At 43.3% G+C, this 11,394-nt stretch overlaps 1 protein-coding gene and 1 long non-coding RNA gene across 12 annotated transcripts in view; one reads left to right on the forward strand and one right to left on the reverse strand.

The window, feature by feature from the left end:
* LOC123146992 (uncharacterized) overlaps nt 1-10,320 on the reverse strand; it is a 29,752-nt gene extending 19,432 nt beyond the window's left edge. Inside the window, exons 1-2 of one of the 4 annotated variants that reach the window (XM_044566246.1) lie at nt 9,656-10,320; nt 9,228-9,327 (exon numbers count right to left, since the gene is read on the reverse strand). In XM_044566246.1, the coding sequence (XP_044422181.1) occupies nt 9,228-9,327; nt 9,656-9,922 (367 nt within the window). In that variant the 5' untranslated portion in view covers nt 9,923-10,320. The remainder of the gene's footprint in view (nt 1-9,227; nt 9,328-9,655) is intronic. The other 3 variants (XM_044566249.1, XM_044566250.1, XM_044566247.1) reach the window with 3 other exon arrangements.
* Nucleotides 5,173-9,765, forward strand: LOC123146993 (uncharacterized). 8 transcript variants are annotated; one of them, XR_006473011.1, is made up of 7 exons: nt 5,173-5,310; nt 5,427-6,595; nt 7,013-7,019; nt 7,110-7,190; nt 7,274-7,336; nt 8,421-8,560; nt 9,659-9,753. It is a non-coding gene; the product is annotated as an uncharacterized lncRNA (long non-coding RNA). The 8 variants fall into 8 exon arrangements; XR_006473009.1 differs by lacking the exon at nt 5,173-5,310 and having other exon boundaries at nt 5,369-5,798; nt 6,475-6,595; XR_006473010.1 differs by lacking the exon at nt 5,173-5,310 and having other exon boundaries at nt 5,369-6,595; nt 9,664-9,765.
* Nucleotides 10,321-11,394: the final 1,074 nt, after the last annotated feature.

The following is an 11,394-nucleotide window of genomic DNA, read 5'->3' on the forward strand; positions in this document are numbered from 1 at the left end:
TGCAGATCCATTGACTAAGCCGCTTCCACAATCCAAGCATGAGGGGCACGTTAGAGCTATGGGCATTCGATGTCTATTTTATTGACTCTACTGCAAGTGGGAGACTGTTGGAGATATGCCCTAGAGGCAATCATGTATGATGATATTTCCTATGTGTTTATGAATAAAGATAGTCCTTGGACATTATCAATGATGTGTATCAGCAAGTACGTGACTTGTTTGTGGGACTATGCATTGTATGATAAACGTCCTAAAAGGTCCCTAGTCGAAAGGGCTGTGTGGACGCGCAGCCTACTAGACTAGCATATGACACGGTCGATGGCTTGGTCTCACTAGCCATGGAGCATTGGATGCTAACCGGATAATATGGACTCAGAAGGATCTGGTCGGATTCGACGTAGTCGGGTCCGAGTTGAGATAAGGTCCGAGTCGGACAGACCCAACTATGAGACGCAGTAATATGTCATCTATGAGTCTCTAGTACAACATATGTTCTATGTCCTAAGACCTGAGCTGGCGCATGTACTCGAGATGGTGATAGACTTGTTTTGGGCCAACCAAATGCTACTCCGTGACTAGGTAGTTAGAAAGGTAGGTTTCGGACTTGTCCAGACCCATGCTGCGAGACATGGTTGAGCAAGATGGGATTTGCCCCTCAGATCAAGAGAGATATACTCTGGGCCCCTCGTGTGATCCGACCAGGATAAGCATGGCCATGCGATAAGGATTATGAGATAATCCGGTTTGTGGTCGGCATCACTGGAACGAGAAAGAGGTCGGGCTAGCACAAGGATGACAAACTCGCCTTGAGCCTGACAACATATATCGTGTGGCAAAAGGAATGGAAGTATGATGTACAGGTACGCCTAACCAGCTTCATAGTCTGCTTGGTGTTCGGCATGCCTTGCTAGGGGCCGCTACCAACCGTGTATTTAGGAGCTTATCTGAACTACGACCAAGCTGGCTTGAACCTAAGGGGTCGCGTGCTTAAGGGAAGGAACCTACGAGGTCGGATCCGAGGACACTGGTCGGATGTGATACGAGCTGTGTTCGGATTCTGGCTGAGTAGACTTATGGGTTTTAGGGTCCGTGAGAGGCCCAAGTGTTGAGCCCTCGACAAACGCCTATTTAAGGTGGGGGTGCGGCACACTCATGTAGTTGATCGCTTTGGTGATGTCACTAAGGTTTGCATGTGATGCGAATAGACACCTCCACTTGCCGCCGATTGTGTGATCAGACCTAGCAGTCCGCTGCACGACATTCCTCCTGCACGCGCGGATACCGTTAGAGGCGGTGCACTTGCGCTGCTCCGGCGAACCTGTACATGGGAACTGACGACCAGCTATTTGAGGGAGATCAGACGAGGAGGAGACGATCCACGCAGACGTGCTACCCCAACTCTTCTTCCGCTGCACGACACTACGCGTCTAGTGGTAACGATCTATGATCCATTCCCGTAGCATGTTCCTGGTTGTTCTACGCGTAGGAAAATTTTAGTTTGCAATCAACGCACCCTACAGTAGAACCCAACAGTATCGTGGTATCCCATCATTATACATTCTTGCCATTACAATGATAACCATTATAGCCCAATTTTGCGTATCTTACCCATCGAGACTAGCCTTTGAGTATTGCCGGGAATGTCACTTGTGCACATTAGTGGTCATACTTCACATTGCATACTTACCATATCATTTTGGTACATATCTTGGTATCATCTTTTGTGTCACAAAGTTGTCATTGCATGCACAATTGCTATCTTGGTTTGTGAAGCATTGCATGAGGAAAGAGCTCAAAAGATACAGAGCCAACCAAGCTTTTAAGCAAAAGGGAAAGATAAGCAAAGAGCTTTTAAGCAAGAACCACAACATCATACTACCTTAAGATTGTCATACTAGATCATCTTTGATCATATCATCGGAATACCATACATAGAGCATACTTGGGATAGAAGTCGTTGCATTTTTGCTTAGTAGGTTGTGCACAAGTGTTTGTATCCGTTAATTGTGCAATCGTGCTAGCGTCTCTCTAGTGTTGTGCAACAAGAGCATTTTCCATGGATTCTACATTTTGGCTCATCCCTTGGTTGCACGACCCCACTTATCTCTTTGCGTGTGTGTTTCAGTGTACCACATTTTTCTATTGGTCTACTTGTTGCATTTGAAAATTTGTGAATCTTTTCCAACAATATTTAAGCTCACTAACAATTGCATCAAATTTTGTGCCACCATCCTAACCGAGCTCCACCATAAGCGTTTACTTGTGTAGGTGTGAGAAATCGACAAGAATTGGTACCAATTGTGCTATTTCCTTGTTCCGCATTTGAGTGATCATTGATCCATCTTCAACATCGATCAATGTAAATTTGTTATAAGTTCTTATCTTTCTCCCACTCACATATTTCCTTGAAATGATGGATAGGTCAAGTACTTCTACCAACTGATGCGGAGCATCCTATGGTCATCCCCATGGACGTATTGTTGTCTCACCAAGTGCCAAGAAGACCTATGACATGAGCTAGAGCTAGAGGTCTCGAGACCGAGGTGACTTGCTTCCTTAGTGATATCACATATGATCCACTCGAGACATGGCTACTACCTAAGTCCGAAATGTTGTGCATGATTAGGTATCAATAGGACCCTGCCGAAGATGCACGTGAAGACGAAGAAGTCCCCAAGTTCATGGATGAAGAGAACCAATGGTAGGAGTCAAGAGCAGCTTCCTGGACCCAGACATCTGGCCATGACCCCGAACATCCAGCCCTTGGAGCATCTACAACGACAGCCACCAACTACCTACAGGCCCCGGACATCCAGCCTCAGCCCGGACATCCGGCACAACCCGGAAATCCGGCCCAAGCCCGGCAATCCAACGTCCTCTGTCCCGAATGCACCAAGACTGGCCCCGCCAGCCCGGACATCCGGCCCCTCGCAAAAGCCCGGGCATCCGGCCCGACGCCCGGACATCCGACCTCGCCCGTCTGCGCATAGTGTAGGGCCGAGGCCCATGTACCCCTTCGCACACCTAGACTATATATACTCCTCCTCCTCCCTCTTTCTAGGGCTAGCGTTGTGTTAGCTCATATGTGAGATAGAGCTTCGCTCATCCATCCGGATCTACTCCATTGCAAGGGACCGTTACCTTTTCGGAGAAGATCCACCTTGCCTTCAAGACCCCTCAAGACCTCCTCATGGAGAAGAACCGGTTACCTTTGTATCGTCCTTTGTTGATTGTGGATCTTGTATCTCCTTTTGTGTTTTGAGGATCTAGCATATGTGTGACCTAATCTCGTTGGTTTGAGTGTTTATCTCGTGTATTCCCTCATGTTTCCCCTCATGTTCTTCGTGTTCCTCATTGGGATCCGCTCCTTTCGTGAAAGATCAGCCATCAAGAGGTCCACCGTACATCATCCTGGAATAATGAGCCACGTTGATCATGATTTCGGAGCCTCCCCTCTTTGTTTTCTAGCCTTGTTTTCTTGATTTTGTCCCAAATTCATTCCCCACAAAAATAGCCCCCAATTTTTTTGTGATTTGTTGGTGTGATGAAGTTTTGTTGGATTTGATCCACGGATTTCATGTGTTGCAGGTTGGTCTAGCTTTCCCCCATCTTTGCCCCAATTTCCATCCAAAAAATCTCTCGAATTTTGACCCGAATTTGCCTCTTCTAAGCGGAGTTCCTCGAGTTCGTCCACGGATCCCGAGCCCAGACATCCAGCCCGACCCCCGGACATCCGGCCCTCAAGCCCGGACATCCGGCCCCTGACAGCAACATCTCCATCCACCGCACCGTTTTCTGCCTAACTTCCGCCAAATTTTGCTCCGGCGCCCACATTCACTTCCGCATAACACCATCAATTCCGCATAGCACCACCATTTCCCGCAAACACCACCATCGCTTAACCGCTATTAATGTGACGGCGGCCCGATCTTTCGATTAGAGTGGGGAAAACTATCGATTTGGTGGATTTTGACCTTGACGATCTGGTTATACCGTACCTGATGATACGCCTTGACAATCACTAAACCAATCTCTGATAGTTATTGACCTTGCCGCAGGCACGATCAACCTGAAGAACGAGGTTCGAGTTCCTCCAAGCAATCAAAGAACAGGCAAGAACAAAACTGAATTGCAATCTCAAATTGCGGATGAAAAATTAAGCACACGAATTAGATTAAAAGTTTGAGTTCCATTGTGGATCTGACAAGGCGGAAGTCCTAAATGTCTCGTAGATGCAAAATTATAGCGATGGCTAGACAATACAATAAAACCCGAGTCTAAACCGTAATTTAGACTAGCTATTTATTAAGTGGATCGGCTGCCTCATGGTGTCCCCGAACGCTTGCCGTAGGAAGTCCGGACACTGCATGCATGACGTGGCGGTTGCTTCTGTTGATGAGACACGTTGGCCTGCTGTGGTGTAATTAGTGCACCAAAAAAATCCTTTCGACCCAGCAGTTTACTCCTCTTGGCCCATTTAGTCAAAATCAAATTGCCTAGCCCTCGTGGCATTTGCATACATGATAGATGGGATGGATGGTTCGGTGGAGTGCATGCATGGATACTCACATGCATGCATTTATACAATCATCCATCTACTACCACTATAAAAGAAAGAGAGGGGCAGATCCAAACAATCCCACCCATCCATCATCAAGATCTAATGGCCCTTAATCATTTTGTGTTTAACGCTACCAACCACGCATTATCTACTATCTATCTACTACCACTATAAAAGAAAGAGAGGGGCAGATCCAAACAATCCCACCCATCCATCATCAAGATCTAATGGCCCTTAATCATTTTGTGTTTAACGCTACCAACCACGCATTAAGCCACTACAATCAATCGATCGCTAATCTGTCCCGCACTAACAAAACCGGTCGCCCGCACGACCTCCACCTTCTCCTCCCGCACGACCTCCTCCTCCTCCCGCGCCGTTCGCCTCCCACGGCCTCGCGCCGAGCCACGGGAAGCCGCGCCCCTCACCGCCGCCTCGCGCCGCCGGAGCCACGGGAAGCCCCGCAGGTCGCCGGGAGCCCGCCCCCGCCGCGCCGTTCGCCGCCTCCCCAGCCGCGGGAGCCCGCCCCCGCCGCGGGTCGCTGCCTCCCCAGCCACGGGAGCACGCCCCCGCCGCGGGAGCCGTCCCGCCGCGGGTCGTCGCCTTCCCAGCCACCGGAGCCGCCCCGCCGCGCCCGTGGAACTGCAGTACTTCTTCCCCGTCTTCCACTTGGGCTCTAACTACGGCCTCCGCTTTGTGCACTCGGATGCAATCACAGCCCCACCATTGCTAGCCTCGCCTCCCACCAGGTAAACGGCCCTGCTTCATCAAGCTCTGACCCTGCTTCTTCTCCTAACTCTGGTCTCTTTCTTCTCCATATTCCAATCTGTTCTAATAGTACATCAATCCAAGCAACTATTTTCAGATCAACTAAGGAATCAATCTTACGATGGCTGATGCTCAATGCAGCGGAGGATTACAGGTGTATTGTCGGTAGTTTCAATTTAATCGGGTGGTCGTCATCACCGTGAGGCCGCCGATGTTTTTGTAACCCCCTAATTTTGATGTTTTAAAGTCAGAGTTAGTGAAGTTTGGTTGCTTATAGCTAGACGAGTGAGCTTAAAAGTAGACTTATTGTTGTGGTTGTACAAAAGTTTTTGTTTCTGTTCTTGTTGTCTATGCCCTTTACACATTGACTGATGTTTGTTTCTGCCATCTGAAAAAGCCTTTTCTACCACAGTGTTATCCCTCGGCGTCATTCTCAACAAGCACCAGGACATGGCTTTGTTTCTGCCAAGTATGTATATATAGAAAATATTTATTCTGCAGAAATTTGCTAATTATTACTATAGCTTTGATGCCTACTAGACCAAATCAAAGGCAGGTGCTTTGTTTATCAAGTGAAGTAAGTCAAACTGTTATAGTAGGAGGATTATCCTAACATAACAGTCTTTATTTGTTTCATAGAAATCATGTACAGTTGGTTCAGACAACGCTTAGCATAGATCAAGTTCAGTTGCTCTTGCATTCTTAGATCGATGTTAAAAGGCACATTGTGATCTCATAACGAGCGTTCTAACTGTCATTTTTAAAAACAGAGTCTGCTATTTTCCGAAACGAAATATGAGAAATCAAACCGTATGGTTCTCTAATTTTATGGTACTAAATTTAGATATATTATAGGCACTATTATGATAGCTTCATTTAGTTTACATGAGCATGCCAAGCTAGATGATATTATAGGCCTTTAGGTGTTGCTATTCTCTATTGTCGGCCACATCTTAAATTGTAGTTATTGGTGTTGTTCTTAAGCACAACCCAAAATGATGTGCATCAATTGCATATTTTTCTAAACCTACCAAATTTGACCTGTGCTAATTTTTTCCTTTTAATAAAATAGGTTCACCTTCAAATTTGTATTTTTCGGTTTTTCCTTCTATACTAAATGTGTTTCTGAAAGAGGATGTCAACAGAGCATACAGAAGGAGGAGAGAGCAGTAGCGAGAGAGGAGAAGTTAAGAACAAGACACATGCTTCAGATTAACTCCTATTTCTGAACCAATATGCTTCTGATGATTGAATTAGATTAAAAAGGTATACATTTCTTCAGATTAACAGATTCAAATAGTATGATTTTGGAATGCAAATAATTCTTCCATATGTTTGACTACAATGTGTTGTCGTGCAAATATGCAAAAGGATGACCTCGGTTTTGGGGACTTGGTTTTGTGAATCGGTGTGTTATATTGACCAAATATCTTAGTATTTGTACAATGCAGCAATATGGATAGACTTGTCGCTGCTTTTACTGGATTGATATATCATATTGTATGTATAATTATTCAATACATATATACTTGCAACAACTTCTAATCGTAATTTCTTCTCCACCTACAAAGATATATAGAATCATCTTACATATTTTCATGTTGATACCTAATTTTCATGTCCATACTGTTGGGGCGAGCTAAAACTACAAGGCCTCACAGTGCATAGGGGCATACAATAAAGTTTTCAGGTTTGTCCCTAGAACTATCATATCCAGACAAGATATTTGCTTGCAGAACCATAGAGCTGAACCTTGTAGGTAATTTTACATGGTGTACAGGTTGACCTTTCCAACAAGTATTAACATAATCAGTGGCAGGGCGCCCACGATCATCCGTGATTTGCGTTGAAGTGAGATAAGGTTTACTCATGTTTTCATATTTTGTTTCTCATTTCTGATTTGCTTGGTTGATTTTCAATTCATGTTGTTCGTTTGACAAAAAGAATCGGGAGAGGAAGGAAAGAGAGGAGGAAGCATAATCTTGGGAGTAAGGAAGATGCTGACAGGTACTTACCATCTTCCATTCATTTCATCTTGCGTTTGGATATGAAGCGGTGGCATAGGTGTGACGATAGTCATGTTTTTGCCATGAATTACCACATTTTTATGTTAGTTTTAGGCCATTTGAATGAAGGACTATACAAAATCTCTATGACAATTGTCAATCTACAACAATTCATTTTGTGCAAATGAAATTCAGTACATGCCTCTCTAAATATCTGCAATACAATTAAGACAAATTTCTTCTTATATGTTGGCCTGCCAATTGGTATTGGGTAGGGTACCATGCATGCATGTTTTTCAAAGCAATGGAATGAGTTTAAGCTGACTCTGGCAACTAAGGGTCATGTTTTTTGGCACTGAATATATTATTTGGGGGTTTCCTTTTTAATCCTACGCTTGCAATACAACCATCCCGAGTTACCTGTGAGGCTATGACTCTACAAAGCTTAAGCTGGACTGCAACTACCTCTGAAACGACAGCAAGTAATATATCTAAAAAATTGGTTTTACTATAACAATGGAATATATAGCAAAAAGCATCAACCAGCAGAATATACTACTCTAAATGCTTAATATTGCTTTTCTATAGTAGGCTTCCTTGGTTTGTAGTGGCCAGACTAAAATATCACTGTCCATGTGAACTTTACTCTGTTTCTAAGTCAAGTTTTGAACAACTTAGTGGATAGTTCAGAGGTTATATTCTTGATAGTTGACATCTGAAACAAAAGAAAATAATTCGAGAATGATATTTGATTTTGTAGACATCCAACTAGAAAGCCACTTTACAGCGATTGCCACTAAAATAAGCAGAACCCAGCCATGTGAATTTTCGTACCTATGATTTAATAAAGTAAGCAAAACCCAACCTTGCCAGAAGTAACCTATGATTTAAAATAAGTAGAACCCCGCCTTTTCTGGCCTTGACTGTGCGCTTTCGTGGTTGTGATTACTTGAAAGGGGTAATCCATGTGTCTGTAACATTGTTGTCTAAATCATAGTGCTCTTAATATTGATTTTGTTAGATTTCAACACATTATAGAATTTTGTCTGCCGTTCTGTGATTAACGTTAAATGCTATTCATGCAGCTTCTGCATCCACAAAGTCCATGTTCAGAAAAGGCAAAAACTAATCCTTGAGCAAGCTTACTCCTGCAAATGTTGACCATCAAACAATCCTCTTCATGCCCTGTTGAAAATAATTTCTCCACCCAATGGCATCTATCGAGGTATCTCTAAAGCCAATGCATTTAACTTTGTGTGTAATAGCGTTGGAAGCACCCAAGTTTGGGTCCTCTGAATATCATTGTGTTACAGACACAACTCAATTTAAAACAAAAATTATGTTTTTTTACTACTTCTGTAAAATGTAAATTCTAGAACCTTTAGCCAGTAATTCGGGATTGGTTGATACAATGAGCCGCCGAACCTTTGCTTCTGATTATTTTGTTTAACATGTTCAATTATTTGTATGTCTTAAATTAACAGACCTCAAATTTTAACTGGGGTTGCCAGTTCACTAGAAGCATGACAAATTATCTTCTAAAAAGTAGTAATACTGTTAAATGGTATATGGTCCTGATGAAGTAGTAATAACCTAAATTTAGACCTCTCTCTCATTATATCATTCTGAAGTAATGACCTAAATTTATAATAGCCGTAAGGTATGAGTTCTCCAGAAGTTTTTCATTGTTACACTGGAATCAACTTAATCGAACGTCAGTGCCAAATTAATCTACAGATTGGCTGTATGTGTGGAATTAGATTTATTGTGAAACTTGTACTGCCTGAATGTGTCAGCAGGAACTAATTTAGATAACAGGTGCATATGAACAATAATTCTGTGATATTTCAAATATCAGACTGACAAGATGAGATATGAAAAAGAACATCAACCTGTTGACCTTTTAAAATGAGACTTTGAAGCATCCTGTGTTAGACCTTTGGTTCCTCTGTCATCATCTAGACCTTTGAGTCTTGTATCATATGGAACCCCCTGTTGGTGTCCAGTGGAGAAGGGACAAACATTGAGTACATCCCAATTGACAAACATTGAGTAATGTATGAAAAATGCTTCAGTTAAATTGCAATTCACTCAGTATTTAGCTTGTAATAAGTACTCTTGAGTTTTGTTTCATCCAAATCAGATACAGAATTCCATCATAACAATATAGCAGATTAGCAGGCTTCTAGAATGAAAAGCTTGGCTACAAAGCACATGAGGACTGAACAAACAAAACCTAGCTTTCTTTTCTTCATATAAACTTAATACTTCAGATAAATCGTTCTGCTATATGGAAGTGAGACCTAAGCCCAAGACTTACCAGAGCAGGTTGGGCGGCAGCTTGGCAGCCGGAGCAGGCTTCTATACCTCGGCGTTCTAGGCCGCCGCGGCCAGGAGCTACGTCGGGCAGGCTGGCGTCATCGCTGAGGTTGGACACCGGCGGCAGTGTCGATACAGGGGAGACCGGAAGCGTTGGTGGCAGCGTGAGGTCGTATCGGAGGTGGAGGCTGCGGGGCGAGCCGTGGTGGGGAGAGGATGCCGAGGGCGAGTCGTGGTGAGGAGAGGAGGCGGCAGGGAGAAGCGACATGTGCGAGGCTGTGAGGTGGGCAGAGTGGATGATGTGCGGTGAGAGGGCTGGATTTTTTCTGATAACTAATGCTTCTTTATTTTTTTTATTGAGAAACACATCTTTATTATTTCTATAAGTGTGGCTACTGTGCGTGCCGGCGAGAGAAGTGTCAAACAGGCCCAACAAGCGAATGCCCGTACGAGCCTAGGTAGGTCTGGAAGCGGCTCACTCCTCTCAAGAAATACAGGAGCTGATCTAGAAGACGAGTGAATCCTCTTCGCACAAAACGGGTGCGTCCTTGCATCCAGCAGTCTGCCAAAAAAATTATACATATTTCACATGATTATATATAATTTTTGTTTGATATATGTCTCATTTTCACAAAATAGACTTAAAAAAGGAATTATGTTCATTGCTATGAAAATGACGACCTCAGTAAGCATGGACACAAACATGACGGGTCGGAGGTGCATATAAGTAAGAGAAATATATTTTTCTATGCATGTTAATAATTACTTTACCGAAATACAATTCAAGTGAAGTGGTTTTTAATTATTTTTCTAATGTTAGTGGTTATCTTTTATATAGACGTAAAATTTGACATATATATTATGTCAATTATGATTTTTGTACTCATTTGATTTGTATATTTTTCAGTAATTAATTTAATTTTATATCATGTCAACTCAGTTGATCAATGTTTGAGACGTGCACTCAGTTGATTCCTTTATATTATTCCAAAGGCTTGGCAATGAATTTGAATTAAAGTTATGAACATGATTCACCGGAAATTGGAAGAAGGACGTCATGAATTTGTAATTATAGGAAATTGTACTTTCTAGGTTTTTTTATGGTCTTGCTTCTAAATTCGATTTTATCTTGGGTGGATTTTCAAAGCAGGCATGGGTATTGTCCTTTTTGCTTAGCATGCCTTCTTTACTGGTAAAGAAACACATTAGATATATCTGGATTTTTGTTGAGTAAATGAGCATGAGTGCAAATAAATTCAGACACGAAGCAAAAACTTTGACGTTTCATTGATTAAGCAGAAGATTGTCCAGTTAATCACGGAAAACCAACACAAAAGGGCCAAACCCACTCTAGAACACCGTAATGCCACAAGAAACGCCAACCACGCAAACACACACTAGCTTTATCTCGCTCCACCGAACAAGTCACTCTTCCATGTCCGAAAGAAATCATGAGGCACTCTCCCGCGGCGATGAAGAGATAAGCATTCCATATACATGTAGTAGTTGCAACCCACACGGCATAAGGTCCATGCCATCGAAGTTGCAAAGCTCTCGAGGCCGCCGCCCCGACGTCCACTGGTTCAACATGCCTTGCGCCCTCAACTGGTAGGGCCATCGCCCCCACATGCCACTGCAGAGACGTGCGTTGCACGTGCATGCTTACTAGTACGTATAAGTAGACATACACCTTCGTATCTTGACACGTGGTTTGTATAATTCTTTGTCAACTCTGCACAA

Source organism: Triticum aestivum, chromosome 7A (genome assembly GCF_018294505.1).
Source record: "Triticum aestivum cultivar Chinese Spring chromosome 7A, IWGSC CS RefSeq v2.1, whole genome shotgun sequence".
Lineage (NCBI taxonomy): Eukaryota > Viridiplantae > Streptophyta > Magnoliopsida > Poales > Poaceae > Triticum > Triticum aestivum.